Source organism: Anopheles coustani, chromosome 2 (assembly GCF_943734705.1).
Source record: "Anopheles coustani chromosome 2, idAnoCousDA_361_x.2, whole genome shotgun sequence".
Taxonomy (NCBI): Eukaryota; Metazoa; Arthropoda; class Insecta; order Diptera; family Culicidae; genus Anopheles; species Anopheles coustani.
Window position 1 is genome coordinate 43,737,611 of NC_071289.1, and position 16,523 is coordinate 43,754,133.

Genomic DNA, 16,523 nt, shown 5'->3' on the forward strand with positions numbered 1-16,523 from the left:
TAGTTTCATTCAACTTACGTATAATGAAATAATAAACTCATTAATAATTATGCATTGTCTTTTGCATTCATTTCAATGGTTTATTGTTGGTACGATATAATATTACATCATATACTTTCATATATTAAAACAAATAAATTACACACTTACGGTAGGTATTGCATGAATACGGGATAATATTATTTAACATAGCATAGAGACGGTCATTGTTTACAATAGGGTAAAACACTTTGTGGGAAAGATTTATTCTTTGTTTTACTTATGTTAAGTCCATTCTATTTTTTTCGGTTTATTTTACGGTATATAGTTTTTTTCCTCTTATTTATCCTCACATACTCCACGATCCAACGAACACTAATGGAGTTAAACTAGTTTTAAATGGAATAACATGCGGTAGAATAAACATATGCGTAACAAAAATTGAACAATATTAGTGTTCAACAGATTGGTAAAAAAGGAGAGGTTTGCATGAACCGTATTTTTTGTATTTTTAATACTTCCTTTGACATGTTTCGGCTTTGTATGATTGTGTGTGCAAAATTAGCGAGAAACTTCTATAGAGAGAAGCAAAAACCAAAAATAATAATCATGACCGGGGACCAGCAGCATCCGCCCATCCATTTCAAGATTGGCCCCAGATGATCTAGGTCACAAGCGAACGGGCACGATCCGCGGTAATCCAGGAAATGTACACGTATTTTTGACGACCCCCTATATCCCCGGCGAGATCGCAACAGGAAACATCACTTTGAGCGGGTAGGGATAAGAACCGCCCAGGAAAGCTCGGAATATAGGTCACAAACTGGACGACCGATGCTGGCTTATTATCCAAAAAATCCGAAACCATAGAAGGTAATCATCCAGAGTTTCGGGTTCTTCCTCGAAAAGGAAAAGAAAGACAATCGAATTTGCATAATTACATAAGTTCAACGTGCCATCATTTGAATAGATGAAATGTCTTCTCTTATACCTTCTCCGTGGGTTTCCTTTTACGCTTATTGTGGTTTTTCTTCTCTCATATTCTCCTCCGTCTTAGCTTTGCGCGGGTATTTTTGCTAACCGCGGGTATTCGCTAACAAGAATAACCTTGGTGTGTTATTCGAAGGGAAGCTAAATAGAGGCAGATAGACTAGCAGCAAGAGTACGGGGAAAATTATGCTTTACGCCAATCCCTATTTGAAACATGGTTTCGACTATTTGCAATGTTCCTGTTCAAGTCCGTAATATGCAGATGGCGTTCTCTTCCTCTATACCATCAGTGTTTACTTTTGTCTTAGTGGAGCTATTTATTATTCTGGTTTTTTTCAGCCATTCGAATTTCACCCGCAAGATGATGACGATGCACATTGTGACTGTCCCGAGGCCAATCGCCTCTTTATTTGCCAGCTCAGCTGACATGGATGTTAGGGTTTATAACGCTAATCAATCAATACTTTCTAGTGGACATTAGACTGACGATTGCCTCGCCACAATAATGGATAGGAGGCTTACCAACAACTCAACAGTATATTTTCTAACACGGCCGCACAACAGAATAATATAAGCTTTCCAACAGCTGAAGAAAGGTATGAAGGGTTGCGGGTCACTTTAGCAAGGGCGGGTGAGGTTTACACGTTAAATCTTGTCTCAGACCCATCGGCCAACATGAGCGTCACGGTGCGATTGTTGATCCAGATCAGCTTGGCCAGTCGCATCGGGTTGAGCCGGGCGACGTCCGGTATCGGTGCGGTCGAGTATCCCTTTATGCAGCGCGTTTGCGACTGTCCCAGACCGAACATACCGGCACTGGTCTGCCAGAAGGACAACCGATTTTCGGTGCACGAGTAGCTTACCAAAAATTTGCCGTCCGGGCTGAAGGCCAATGCCGTCACCGGCTTGGTGTGGGCCGGTATCATCTGGCACTTGTTCTGCCGTAGTTCGTAGATCGCCAAGTGTCCATTACTCGCTCCAACTAAGCGGAAAGATTAGAGAACAATATAGCAGTGTATATTGAAAATCAAAACAAATTTAAAATAAAAACTTTGAGGAAATATTGAGCCATAATCAAGGGATATTGATAGTATAATTGTAGCCATATACCGAAATCGAACACCGAAATGGAGATTCTTAACTCATTTCTTAACGCATTATGCAAGTAAAATTACCGACAGCCCTACAAATTTTGCAATCAAGATTTATAGGATTATTAATAATTCCCTTAATTACATATTTAATCATCCTGTTAAAAGCATATACCGGAAGATAGATACGGCTCAAGTACTCAACTCATCAGAAGAAAGAGAATTTGCAGAACAAAGCGAACTGCCCAAAAAAACCGTAAATGTAAAAATAATGAAGATAACGCAGCTTACCGGCAATACGACGTGAAGCACTGCAGTGTGAAACTTGGTTAAATTTGCACATCAGTGGACTGACCTCGGCTAGACCCTTATTCTTGAGGTCTCCAGAATCAACACAGTGCAGGGTAATGTCCATGACCTAAGAAAAACGGAATCATCATTTACACGTGTGCAAAACATTTCGTAATGTAAAAATACTGAGCGAATTACACCATCCAATCAGTTCATCGCCCATCTTACCTCTACGAGCAGATTAGCTATCTCGGTCTGCATCTTGTCGATGAGCATTTCGACGCATTGTAGAATTTCCCGTTTGGCCCGATGCAGTACCGATTGCGTTATGGGGACGCTTATCGCCTGAGCATTCTGCTGGAGCGTATTGTAGCGGGCCACCTCACGCGCCATCGTAGTGATGAAGGCAGCCGGGCGAGCCGTCGCGATCAGCCGTAGCGCGTGCCGAGCCGTGCGGCAGGCGTCGGCCTGTGGTGTGAGCGGCAACTTGTAGTTCAGGCTCGGTATCAGCCGGTTCGAGTCGCAGCACATCTCCAGCAGACCAAGCAACACCTTGCTCACGTCGATGTACGGTTCCCACACGGTGAAGCCGCGTCCGATCAAATCGATAGCAGCACGGCGCAGTGGCGTGTAAGCCGGAAGCTTCTGCGTCGGTGGCGCTAGCAGCAGGTGGGTCAGTGCCATCGAAGTCGAACGGGCAAGATTGTTGTTGCCAATACCGAAACCTTCGACCACGGAGCTTTTCCGGCGGTTCTCGTTGTTGCGCTTACCATCGGTGGCGGAAATGTCCTGCCCAAACTCCGCCCCAATTACACCGAGCAGTACGACGGCCGTCGTTTGTTTGCGTTTCAGCTCAGCCAAACTCGATGGCTTGCGAACGACTTCCTCCTCCTCTTCCGATTCTTCTTCGTGCTCAAGTCCCGGCTGCCCGGTTGGGCTGGAGGTAGGGGATCCCGCGTTCGATTGTCCTCCACCGGGGGCCTGCTGTGCGATCGGTTCGGTATGCGTGTACATCGGTAAATATTGGGCCCAGCTTTCAACCAGCTGCTTGCGACCCTTTTTCCCCATTCGTCCCAGTTCTCCCAGCAGCAGCTGCTGAGCCGCTTCACGGATCTCAAGGCAGTGATGCTGCCACCGACGGGCCATCATTTCCACCTGGGGGCGCTTAAAATTGTTCGCATCAAGTGCGTCAATTTTTTCCGGCAGCAGGAAGCAGTGGTGCGTCGAGAGCAGACTCCATCCTTGCTTGATCTGGGCCTGCTGCTGGGTGAAGGCTTCCTCCTGCTCTTCCTCGTTGTTACTCCAAGTCGCACGGGTCGATTGACGGTGCAACTTGCGAGCTCGCTCCTGCTCCGGCACGAAGGTGGCCATGTTCATCGACATCAGCGTGTTGGACATCGCCACCATCGCTAGCAGATGGTTCGAGGTGAGCGTTGTGCTTAGCTCCCAATGCAGGCGTGCGGTAAACAACTTCGTCAGGCCCTCGCGTCGAAACTGCTCAGGCGTCATCGCTACCGTCTTAAGCTCTTCCGCAGTCGAATTGATAACGATATTATTCTGCCAGGTCGGTAGTAGCAGCGACATATAGCCACCCTTCGACAGTACGCCAAACGAAACTGGAATCTGTAAACGAAAGCATGTTCCTTGCGTGATGCGACTATCTCTCTTGCCTTAGTTCGGTGCCATTTTTGCTATTCGTTTTGCTCACCATAGGTCGTAGCAAACCCAACTGAGTTTCACACACTTTGTCCAAGTGTGGATCGAGGCCCCAGGAGTGTATCAACGATAGCAGCAACTGGGCTACCTCCATCACGTGGGTAGCTTCCATGCGAGGTGCAATTTTCTTCGAAATGTCCGAGGAATCTAAATAATGTCAAGAAATCGCACAGTTGTTTTCGTTATTCCATACGAGGTGTAATTTTCTTCGAAATGTCCGAGGAATCTAGATAGTGTCAGGAATTCCCACAGATGTTTTCGTTATTCCCAAAGATTACATATGAAAAACACCCAGCCAAATACACCGTGGCAACAAGATTTGAAGGCTTCTGTACTGTTTTGTTTAGTAGTGTTGTGAATTCGCCATAATCTTACCATCCTGTGTTTTCCCAGTTAAATCAGCGAATATTTTGAAAAATAAGTGAAATCCATGCCATACATTAGGTTTCCATCGCAATTATCTTTTTTTTTTTTAATTAATGCAGCATCATTTATAAACTGGATGCAAACACCAGTTACGGCCAGAATATTAATGGTTTCCTTCAGACGCAAGAGCACGTGTTCTTATCAGCAAAGAATATGATGCTTCGCGGGAAAAGGGGGTATTTATAAGACCCGTCGGCATAAACGGCGCACTATTTGCGCTCAATCAATCATAACCGGCGGCAATCTGTTGATTCAGACGCACCGTTCTCAATACGGCGCAGTATAAAAGACAAGCGATCGAATCTGCGAAACTACACTTAGTGCCAGTCGAGCGATCTGAGTAGATTAGAGTGACTAAAGCAACGATAGAAAATGGCAAGTAAGGTGATCATTGGAGTTTTGCTGTGCTTTGCACTGGTTGCCTTTGTACAGGTGGGTTAAATATTCAACATGTGTATTCGACACGTGTCGGAGTGTTTACACTTGCAAATATCGTGTTTCCTCTTCCACCGCTAGAGTTCTACGGAAGACGAAGAAGAAGTTCATGATGACACTGTCGAGGAGGTAGAACCAGGGAAAGATCATCACAGTGACGAAGAGTATGCCGATAGTAAGTTTCTCATACTATTTCTCTCCTACTCGATGTGTCCCAACCAGTTTTGTTTCGCTTTCAGTCATAGCCGGACTCAGTGAATCGTTTGGCACGGCAGACGACCCAGGCAGACGGGTGGGAGAAGGCCAAAAGTCAGGCGAACATTCGCAGTCTGATGCATCTGCGTCGGACGAATAATTGTAAGGTTATAAATAAGGAAATAATCCCTCGGCACGGGAGCACGCTGCATTAATTATTCAATAAACACAAACCACCCGCTTTATCAGTATAAACCGTAATTCATTTCGTTCCTTCGTCCCCATTTTGCGTCAGCGCAGGCAAATGCAATGGCGCATTTGCCACATTTTTAAGGAACAGAAAAACAAAAGAGAAAAAAAACTCAACCGAGATTACAAACATGTTGCAACCTTACCTTTGCCCGTTTCACCAACATTTTTGACGACGCTTTCAAGCTTTGCCTGCACTTTGGTTTGTACGTTCTCGGCGCCTTCCTTCATTTTGGCGAGGATACCTTTATAACACGAAAAGTCGGGTACTAGATAAGTATCGCTACGCATTAAGGTTTCAATTCGATTTCAAAAGTGCAGGCTTGAAAAGTGACAAAACGCATTGTTCTCAAACAGAGTGATGGAAAGCAAAAATCACTAACTTTTCTAAAAACATTCAAAGCAGTGCCATTATTGCAAAACAAAAATCATCGAAAGTAAAATAGTTCGAATAACTTGATAGGAAAAAAACGATGGATAATTTAAATAACAACAAAATATAACTATATTTCGAACACAAGGAATAGAATGTTGCAGAAGGATTTCTACTGAAATAAATGAGTGGCTAGCACATACACTACTTTTTTGGAGCAGAAACAGTAATAAAGCAAGTTATCCTCATGCATATGTAAATCATGTTTAAAATACTGATAAATCTGGAAATCAATTATTAGTGTAATTTTAAGGCATGTAACAAACCGTGTTTATCCTTTTCTTTAAGTATTTTTTCCATGTCACCAGCTTTGTTCTTAACACGTCCAAAGAAATCTACATTCAAATGTATGATTTTGCGTCACGTTAAGTTTAGCGTTTTTACGGTAAGTTCAGTTATTTTTTATCGAGTAAGTAATTTGCAGCGTGAAAGAAGAGATATGAAAAACAAATAAATGCTAATCGATGTAAACCCGTGGATTGAAGACTGGTGCGATCATTTTAAGTGGTAATTTTCATCAGCTTAACAATCGGCGATTATTATTAACTAAGTGAGCGATGAAATTTATCAGGCAGAGAGAAAATAAACAGACTTACCAGAAATTTTCTTCCCAGCATCTGAAGAGTGGCTATCAGCGCCAGCCGGAATCAACAGTCCTTCAGCCTGTAGGAAAATTTTTTTTTAGTTGTGAAAATAAATAAAATGTTGATGCTTTTTAAAAACTCACCTCCAACGTGTTGGGGCTCATGGCAGCGTACTCTTCGGCATGCAGTTCAAATATTAATCCCTCGATATCAAAGAAAAGAATGTGACTTTCGGCATCTACAAAATGTTAAAGGGTATTTTTTTATATTGTATCGTCCGACGCAATGCTGCTGTATCTACCGTACCTTTAGGGTTGGTTCGCAAACCCTGAATTATCAACGGGCTGCTGCGATTCTTCATGAGGAAGTCTCCATGCTGATTGTTATGCGCGTGCAACTGTTGGAGTTGATGAATTCCGCGTTGCGTTGCATGGCGAATGGCATTGATATTGCGATGTCTTAGACCTCTGTAGGAATGTGGTCAAGAGATGGCGATAAAGAAGAGATGCTAACAGAGAACAAATGTTCAAACTATACCTGAAGAAATGAACGGCCGGATTAGCGAGACCCATTTCTGATGTCGATCCAGCGCTGCTTCCCGTTTCACCGGTATTTTCGTCGCAAGCATTCAGCACCTCCTCAGCCAGTATACCGTGTAATACGCGGTCAAGATGACCTGTCTCCATCTGCCAAACATACACGGTGCCATCGGAACAGCCGACTATAAGAAAATCGTCCAGTGGGCGCCATTTAATCGAAACCACCGGGAACAAATGACGACTTGCCAGGGTCACACATTTACGCTCCTGCAAACTAAGCAGCGTGACGGAGTGGTCCGATGCGACGGAACAGATGCATTTCAGAATGCGAGGCTAAAAGGATGATGAATGGTGTTTAAGTCCTGAATGCGACTTGATTTTTAAATGTGTAATACATACACTGCATGTGGGCGGAGGGACAAGCAGTTGTGTAATTTCCCCAGCGTGAACGCAAAATCTATGGATCAGTGCTCCGCTGTACAGATCCCACAGGCAAACGGCAAAATCGACTCCGCCTGATACTAGATGCGACTTGTCGTATCGCGAGTGCGCCAACGATGGACATAGGAGACAATTGACTCTCCCACTATGTCCATTCAGGATTTGATGCGGTGGCCAATCTGTTGATTGCAATATTACATGTTAAATATTGTTTTAAAATATCTATTGGTTCCATAGGTCCATAGCTACCAATAAACTTTTGATGGTTGCCATGAAGTAAGTGCAACATCACCGTTTGTGTCGCTGGAACGATGATAATGCTTCCATCTTCTCTACCCACCACCAATCTACTTTGCTGCGGCAAATAAATGCTTGCGGTGAGTTTAATCAATGGTTCACTGTTTTGGTACAGCTGATCCAAAATTCCCACTGGAAGAGGACTCATCTTGTTCCATGCCTCTAGCAGAGAGGTGCATATAGTAGCTTCCAATGCTGAAATAAAAATGGGATATTCTGGTAGCAAATTATTGCAATTTTTTTTAAAAATTATTTTCTTACTTTGAGGATGTTGTTTCAGATTCTGAATCTGTTTTATCTGCTCCATGGAAATGTCGGGCACAGCCCAAATATTGACGTATCCTTCGGAATCGCCGCGAAGTAAATACTTTTGCGTTTTACCGCCGCGATTGGACGTCACGAGCTTCATCGTCGGTGGACAGGACAGGGGTTTTTCACCTGTCTGCGACAGAATGCAGTACAAGAACGGCGAATCTTTTCCAACGGAGGGCCCATGGAAGTCCTTATTATCCGGTATGCTGTTCGCCGGCAAACGGAACAGATAACCCTTTCCTTCGTCCGACCACAGAATAACCCGATCGTTTGATAGGAAATCGCCTCCCATCCACCGTTCGCCGGATGGTGAAATGACACTGCACAGCACCGTAAAATCGCCTGCGTCGTAGATCTGCCAGTATTTTGCACACACGATCAAAACCGTGCGCTGGTTCTGCGAGCAGCAGTTCATGGTGATCGCATTAAGACAGCGAATTTGTTTCGATTCATTCTCGTAGATCGGCTCGGAGTACTTGTTTTCGTTTCCAATCAACGTCCAAACCTTCACCGTACCGGTAGTTGTGATGGCCAGCACAACGTCATCCTTGCGCTTCGATGGGCGCAACACATGGAGTGCGGAAATCCAATCGGGATTGACCTTTGAACTCAGACAGAACAAAACTTCCAGACTGAACGGATCCATCACCATAATTTCCGCGTAATATCCATTGCAGAAGAGGCGAATATCGTCACAGTTGGCCATGTGGTATGCCTGGATGTTCGTGTGCACCTGCGGCATCTTGATGCTTTCGGTGCACTTTCCGTCCACCAGGTCCCAGGTACACATTTCGCCATTTTCCGACGAACTGACTAGGAAATTATTGTCCTGAATGATCGATGCCCGTGTCAGGCACAGAACAGGAGCCGTGTGCCCCACTAGCAGACACCGGGGGGTCATCTGCAACGTCTCCGGATCCACTTGCCTGTAAGTAAACGGCAAGAAGTTCGTAAAAGTAGGCCATTCCCGTGGGCATCGAAATATTTACCATAGACAAATTTGTCCATCATAGCAACCTGTCGCAAGGATTTTCTGGTCTCGTGACAGGAACACACTCGACACACAGTGTGTAGGTGTGTTCGGTCCCCACAGCACCACAGGCACGACCAGGTTAGTGTTTAACATGTTTTCGGTTGTTTTATCAATTCACAGCTGGCGAAAATCACCAAAAAGCAGAAACTAAACGCACCAGAAAGCAAGTTTCCGTAGCAAAAATATATTTTTTCTGCACCAAACAACGAACGACACCTGATTACACCATCTTCCTAGTCATTATTTACAAAATAGCTGCAGATGTATTGATGTTTTTACGGTATGTGCTTTACACTTGTAGTAGTATTGTTTTTATTGATTGAACTACTAATCGAAGTGATTGAACTTTCCACAAAATCTGAAAAACTTTCAAATATTGTGTCTAAACTTGATGACTCCCGAATCAAGAAACACTTTGCGCACCCGGTGCCACTTTCAAGACAGATTCTAAACCATTCGATCTATGCACAATTCTGTTTTTTCTTCCACTCGAAATTGAGCTCGAGTGGCAGTCAATTTTTGATAAGAAAATTAGCAGAATCGAGATTCGGAAGATTCGAAGACTTGACCACTTGACGGATTCTAAAGGAATCAAATCAGACTTGATCCATTTGGGATTACATTTGTTTCGATTCAAACTTGATCAGAATCTATTTGAATTCATGTTGGCATGTTTTTCGGTTCTTTTATGGTCGCTTAAAGCTTTCATTAGCAAATTATTCGATGAATTCAACAAATGATAGAAATAATCGGAAAGCTAGATGGGTACGCATGATATTATTTGACGGAGTAGGATTCGGATCCAAGGATTGATTTGATTTTTTCATCTCTAAGGAAAATGTTGAAGAACTGACTTGCACTGTGCACTCATTACTGAGGAAAAATGGACAATAAGTATATTTCTTTAAAAAAAATAACGATTCACGATACGAACGATCGTTGTATCGATACATAAATGCAATATTCGAAATGATAAATTGAAAATTTTACTCACTGCAAGATAATCAATTCTACATATGCGGTTGCAATAGTAGCCGTTAGAACGATTCAAATGTCTACTTTTGTATTATATTTATATGTACAGTCAGTATCCGACTTAAGCGGATAATGGGGACCAGAGAAATCCGCGTATCTTGAATATTCCTTGACACATAGCTCATACTAGGAGTTCTTGTGTACATCATAGAATATTCAAACCTTTAATTTGTCCATTAATATGAATGCAATGCAAGCGTATTCAAACAACATGAATTGCAATAAACGAAATAAAAAGCGTAAGTTATCCAAATGTGTAATTTACATATTTATTCGTGATTGACTGTAGTTATGTATGTTAGAATTCGTTTTATTTCCATGTATCTTTTATTATAAACCGAAAAGCTCCACACTGTACACACTACTGAGGAGGATAGTAACTATTTCGTCCTGGTGGTGGTCCTGGGGGATAATATTTGTTTACATGCGGTGGATGTTGATAATGTTGCCATGCCTGGGGAGGTTGGGGTGGTATCGGAGCTGGCCCGTATGGCGGCGGTGGCCCATGAGTTTGTGGCGGCATTGGTGGCGCAGGATGCATTGGATATGGAGGGTACGGATAATGCGAGCTGTCGGTGGTTATGTGCTTCGGAATCGGATTTGCTTCAATTTCCGCTGGAGGTAACGGTGGTAGAGGCGTCTAGTGAACATGATAAAAAATAAAATTGGTTCATTAATGATCATTAGACATGCTTAATACCTTGCTAGTGTTCCTTACTTTCACGGAAATGTTTGGTGAATTTTTGTTTGTTATTGGTGAAATATTCGCACGCTTCATGGGTGGAGATGCCTTGCTGGGGGGCAATTGAGGCGGACTGTCCGGTGGTGCATTTGCTTGTTGCGTCGGCTGGTACAGATCTAACACCTGATGACAAATTTCTTCCAAAATCTCCATCGTCACATCTTGTACAAACATGTCCCACCATTTCAAATGCTCGGGCTGCTTTCCAACCCAATCAACAACGGTGAATTTGCTCAGCTTGCTGGCCAAGTAAATTAATGCCACAGCAATGATTTCCGGCTCCCACTGAATCGATACGGTGGTGCTTAGTGAGTCGTTAACGAAATTCCATGCCATCTGAACCATCTTCTGCAACTTGGCCGAATCTCCCTTCAGGCTTTTAGCATACTTCACCAGGAACGAGTAAGGATGTTCAACCTGCAGATCAAATTTGATCGTTTGTAGAAGAATGCGCTCCAGCGTCATAACTTCTTCCTTTGGATCATCCCCGAACGACTGAAACTTCTCATCGGGTAGCAGCGATCGTGCAGTCTTGATAATGTCTTTACATTTCTTTGGAGTTTCCTCTACTTTCCCGGCGAGAAAAAGGCAGCAGCTGGCCGTCACGAAGCGTGGAAATGTTCGAAACGAGTGGAACATATAGAACCGATGGAAATACACAACTCCCGTTGCCACCGTGTTGTGACCCAAACTCATCGATGCACCGGCTTCCATAATAAACCGTGCGCCTTCCTTTCGGTACCGTCTTTCGGTTTCGTAATCGACGCCATCTCTCGCTGAAGGCGTATTCCGTAGGTCCTTTTTATCGTAATACCAATTTGGCATTGTTAGTTTGGAAAACTTTCACTTTGTAAAACAAATCTATTTTGTTCACGAACAACTTCGGACAGATGCGTAGCGAAACTTTGTAAACAATTCGCTGATTGACGTTAGATTAACGTGCCAATGCAGAATAATTTCATAAGGTATATACACTGCAACCAGAGGAAGCGGAAAATAGATTTTTTTAAATTGTGCTTAACCGTCACCCGTTCAACCAAACCTACATACGTAGACGTTCAACCGGACTACCCGGGTAGTCCATACATTTTGTATGGGAGACTCCGTTTTGCTGTACTTAAGACTTAATAACTTTTTATCTAGACGTCGGATCGATTTGAAATTTTCAGTGAAGATACTTGAGAGTGTTTCCCACAATGTTGTGTAGTTTTTATAATTTTAAAAATTCATTAAGTATGTTAATTTGAGGTTCCAAAAAATTTCACCCTTCACATCTATGACCGAAACCTGTGTAGCTTCAACATTTTAGATAAGAGTTTGCATTTTCTGTATTTCAGTATACGTATCTTTAATCATTGAATCTTAATTACTTGAAATTTTCAGAAATTTATTAAATTTGTTTAAACATGTTTTAGAAATGTTCAAGTAGGATTGTTTCATTCGAAAACACGAATCCGATAATTTAAACATTTATGCCTTACGTTTAGGCATTAAAATCTTAGTCTAATATTAAACACAAGTATGCTACACATCATTTTGTTCAGAAAATGTGCGCCACAAACACGTTTATTAATCCGTTTCTAGTCGACTATGTGTGTGATTCAAAGTACAACAAAAGTTAAGTAAAAGTGAGCGTTATGGAAAAACTCAATTCTTTGAATAGATAAAACCGAACAGACTTATAGAAGAATTACTAGGAACTGCATTTCTGACGAAAAAAGAATTAAATAACGGACAAAACTTTGTTCCCAGTTGAAGCATGAAGATAGCATGAAGCGAGTGAGAGTTTATTAATTTTTACAATATTTTATGCAATTTTCCAAAACATTTCAAGTAGTTAAGTATCTACGAGCAAATATATCAGTACTAAAATACAGAAAAAGCAAACTTCTATGTAAATTATATGAACTACACAGATAAATGGTTGTAGATGTGAATGGTGAAATTTTTTGGAACCTCAAATTAACATACTTAATGAATTTTTAAAATTATAAAAACTACACAATATTTTGGGAAACACCCTCAAGTATCTTCACTGAAAATTTCAAACCGATCCGACATCTAGATAAAAAGTTATTAAGTCTTAAGTACAGCAAAACGGAGTCTCCCATACAAAATGTATGGACTACCCGGGTAGTCCGGTTGAACGTTTGAGGGGTATCAACCGAAAAACGAAAATAAAAATTATTTAAATTCTTTGGAAATTTTTTTTTCTTTAGCAAAACGATCGAAAATGAATTTTTCTAGGTATTCTAAAAATTTCATGCCGATACGTCAATCCAATCAAAAGTTAGAACAAAACAAAACTCCAAAAACTACCCGGGTAGGCGGTTGAACGGGTGACGGTTAACAATAAATGGTACACAATAAAATTTATGAAATATGATTTTTTGGTTCATTACAATAGAATTGTGATCATTTACCGACTTTTGATATCAGCTGATTAGATGCGTTGCCAATGCAGCAGTTTAATTCAACGATGACATTTGAAGTTATCCACACCTTGTGGAGGTTTCTAGTGCATCGATTTCCCGGTAGGCTGCGCTGAGCGAACAGTTCCTGTTTCTCCCGTGGAGTTGGGAAAATCGATTCACGGTTGGAATTCCAATCTTTCGATTCAAATCCATTTGGAGATCCGGATCTCCGAATCCGAATCTCAATCCGTCATATCATAAGCTGCTAATAAACGGATGCAATCTTTCGATGCAATGAAATAAATTAAGAAATTATTTTAATTAAATTCCAACAACACGAACAATCTAGTCCTTTTTGAGAATATGCAGAGTAACTGCTTTACCCGAGTTAACTCCGAGAAGAATCTTTGGAAACCGTCTAAGCATCGAATCTTCGAATCTTCCGGCTCCCGATTCTGCCAACACTACTGATCGAGCACACTTCCTGTTTCTTTTACTTTGTGGATGGTGTCAGAGTAAGGTGAGTTTTTAAGTGTCTGCGAAAAAATAGGAAATTTCTTCAAATACTGTTCATCAAACTAAGTTGAGTCCATTGAATAAGTAAGGACAATACGTGCTCTTCGGTATTGAATCTAGGATAGTGCTAAAATTGGTGTAGTTTTGCTACATTTACGTGTTACCTTTCCGGCACATGTTTGGCAAAGCAACCTGCTATCGGCCATTTAAAAAACCCTCGTGTTGGAAGTGACGCGAGCGAATGCCTACATTTTAGGTGGCTCGCATTTTGTAGGTAGTTTTCGGGTTACTGTGAAGAATACTTCGACCTGTTGAGGATCTTTGATAAGGAAGGTGCGCGGCGATTAAAGAAGCTCTCCGGCAGCGGCGTGGCAAAAGTTTTGCGGTGACATACAGTTACCCCTCGTGTATCCTTCATCGCACACCCGGTAAGTGTCTTCATCCGGAATGAGCCCCGACAAAAACCTTCCTTATTTAAGTGAAACAGTGTTGAGTATTCGGACGCAATATCCCTTCCATAAAAGAATCCAATACGATATTAAGCAAGTCTTCCGTATTCGTGGTTAGTGGTCATGCGATTTAAAAAGATAATCACCATAGAGATCACCGAGCTAAGATAGCATCGACACATCGAACGTGTTCCGCTTAGTGATGTGATGAACTGGGAATATGACAAAAAAACAATCGTTTGGACTTTTTTTTGGAAGTGATAATGCTTTCCGAATGCTTTGACAATGTGTTCTCTTAAGTAAGGAAAATGAGTCGAGGGTGGTAATTCCTTTTACAGGGTGGAAATGTTCGTGGTTTGCCAATAACAACTTTCCTTTTATTGTTTCTTCTCTCTGCAGCTTTATACTCTGAAACAAACCATTCACCATGCCGCAGAACGAGTATATTGAGCGGCACATCAAGCTGCACGGTCGCCGGCTTGATTATGAGGAACGCAAGCGTAAGCGCGAGGCTCGCGAGCCGAAGAAGCGCGCCGCGATGGCTCGCAAGTTGCGCGGCATTAAGGCCAAGCTGTTCCAGAAGCAGCGCCGCAACGAAAAGATTCAGATGAAAAAGAAAATCCAGGCCCACGAAGAAAAGAAGGTGAAGAAGACGACCGAGAAGGTGGAAGATGGTGCGATCCCGCCCTACCTGATGGACCGTGGCATACAGTCCAGCGCTAAGGTGCTGTCGAACATGATCAAACAGAAGCGCAAGGAGAAGGCGGGCAAATGGGATGTACCGATTCCCAAGGTGCGCGCTCAATCCGACGCCGAGGTGTTCAAGGTGATCCGGAGCGGTCGAACGAGGCGGAAAGCATGGAAGCGAATGGTCACCAAGGTGACTTACGTCGGCGAAAACTTCACCCGTAAACCGCCAAAGTACGAACGGTTTATTCGACCGATGGCGCTGCGATTTAACAAAGCTCACGTAACACACCCGGAGTTGAAGGCTACCTTCCACCTGCCGATCATTGGAGTGAAAAAGAACCCATCCTCTCCGATGTACACAAGTTTGGGCGTGATCACCAAGGGTACGGTGATCGAAGTGAATATCTCCGAGCTTGGTCTGGTGACGCAGTCTGGCAAGGTTGTTTGGGGCAAGTACGCCCAGGTGACGAACAATCCGGAAAATGATGGTTGCATCAATGCGGTGTTGTTGGTTTAGTGTGGGAAGGGAAAGAAAAAACGGTGGTTGTCGCAATGATTATCAGTCGGGATTAATCATCACTAATTCTCACCGGAAGAAGTATTTAGGTTTTAATATACTTTTCTAAGCTAGGTGTATTGCATTAGACGCGACATACCGTTATAAATTGAGGATGAGAGGGGAGGGGAATACTATACAAGGTTTTTTGTACCAAAAAGAAAGTCGAAGAAAAGGACATCCACATTCTAGCCATGTGCTAGGAGCATGATATTCACCATGGTCAACTTATTTTGATGAACAAGTAGCATGATTTTTCCTCGTGGAAATTCAACTGAACGTGGCGAGACGACAGTAAATTAATCTTTCCTAAACGTTTACGTCTGCACGCGCACTCAGACCGCCCAAGATGCAGATCTTCGTCAAAACCCTCACGGGTAAGACCATTACCCTAGAGGTCGAACCCTCGGATACGATCGAGAATGTAAAGGCGAAGATCCAGGACAAGGAGGGCATTCCGCCGGACCAGCAGCGTCTGATCTTCGCCGGCAAGCAGCTGGAGGACGGACGCACGCTGTCCGACTACAACATTCAGAAGGAGTCGACCCTCCATCTGGTGCTGCGCCTGCGTGGTGGTGCCAAGAAGCGCAAGAAGAAGAACTACTCCACCCCGAAGAAGATCAAGCACAAGAGGAAGAAGGTCAAACTTGCTGTCCTCAAGTACTACAAGGTAAGGATTAATCAACAAAAACTTTGATTCATTATGAAATCGTGAAATAATGCCCGGTTCCCTATCTACCTTTTTACAGGTTGACGAGAATGGAAAGATCCACCGTCTGCGTCGTGAGTGCACCAGCGAATCGTGCGGTGCCGGCGTGTTCATGGCCGCCCACGAAGATCGCCACTACTGCGGCAAGTGCCACCTGACGCTTGTCTACTCGAAGCAGGAGGAGAAGTAAAAAAGAGGGTTGATGGATATGCGATTAAGTTGTATTATTGTTTCTACCATACCCATTGGAAGATCTGGAGTTTAATGGTCCAACTTCAGCGCGACATGATTGATCGGGGAAATAAACGTTAATACAGCCATCGCTCTGTATTAAATCTGAAATAAACTTGTTGAAGGGTTTTCCAATTTGGGGTTGGCACGTGAGAAAGAAATGAACATGA

The 16,523-nt window shown here is 42.9% G+C and overlaps 4 protein-coding genes across 6 annotated transcripts; 2 read left to right on the forward strand and 2 right to left on the reverse strand.

The window, feature by feature from the left end:
- Nucleotides 1–1,492: 1,492 nt before the first annotated feature.
- Nucleotides 1,493–9,411, reverse strand: LOC131267103 (WD repeat-containing protein 7). 3 transcript variants are annotated; one of them, XM_058269874.1, is made up of 14 exons: nucleotides 8,968–9,411; nucleotides 7,928–8,904; nucleotides 7,619–7,861; nucleotides 7,328–7,548; nucleotides 6,927–7,261; nucleotides 6,696–6,856; nucleotides 6,533–6,627; nucleotides 6,402–6,468; nucleotides 6,072–6,140; nucleotides 5,519–5,617; nucleotides 4,060–4,214; nucleotides 2,580–3,974; nucleotides 2,352–2,478; nucleotides 1,493–1,951 (listed from the first exon to the last, which is right to left on the reverse strand). In XM_058269874.1, exons 1-14 carry the CDS (start codon nucleotides 9,102–9,104, stop codon nucleotides 1,608–1,610), a joined length of 4,425 nt encoding a protein of 1,474 aa, XP_058125857.1. In that variant the 5' UTR covers nucleotides 9,105–9,411; the 3' UTR covers nucleotides 1,493–1,607. The 3 variants fall into 3 exon arrangements, with proteins under 3 accessions (XP_058125857.1, XP_058125858.1, XP_058125859.1); XM_058269875.1 differs by lacking the exon at nucleotides 6,072–6,140; XM_058269876.1 differs by lacking the exons at nucleotides 5,519–5,617; nucleotides 6,072–6,140.
- A 924-nt stretch (nucleotides 9,412–10,335) lies between these two features.
- LOC131267113 (cyclin-K) lies at nucleotides 10,336–11,663 on the reverse strand. The gene is made up of 2 exons (XM_058269889.1): nucleotides 10,765–11,663; nucleotides 10,336–10,686 (listed from the first exon to the last, which is right to left on the reverse strand). Exons 1-2 carry the CDS (start codon nucleotides 11,611–11,613, stop codon nucleotides 10,408–10,410), a joined length of 1,128 nt encoding a protein of 375 aa, XP_058125872.1. The 5' UTR covers nucleotides 11,614–11,663; the 3' UTR covers nucleotides 10,336–10,407.
- Nucleotides 11,664–13,751: 2,088 nt separating this feature from the next.
- LOC131267117 (ribosome biogenesis protein NSA2 homolog) lies at nucleotides 13,752–15,700 on the forward strand. Its single transcript, XM_058269892.1, has 2 exons — nucleotides 13,752–14,146; nucleotides 14,567–15,700. The coding sequence occupies exon 2, from the start codon at nucleotides 14,595–14,597 to the stop codon at nucleotides 15,372–15,374; it is 780 nt and encodes a 259-aa protein (XP_058125875.1). The 5' UTR covers nucleotides 13,752–14,146; nucleotides 14,567–14,594; the 3' UTR covers nucleotides 15,375–15,700.
- LOC131267121 (ubiquitin-ribosomal protein eS31 fusion protein) lies at nucleotides 15,610–16,473 on the forward strand. Its single transcript, XM_058269897.1, has 2 exons — nucleotides 15,610–16,083; nucleotides 16,163–16,473. The coding sequence occupies exons 1-2, from the start codon at nucleotides 15,763–15,765 to the stop codon at nucleotides 16,310–16,312; spliced, it is 471 nt and encodes a 156-aa protein (XP_058125880.1). The 5' UTR covers nucleotides 15,610–15,762; the 3' UTR covers nucleotides 16,313–16,473.
- The last annotated feature ends 50 nt before the right edge of the window (nucleotides 16,474–16,523 follow it).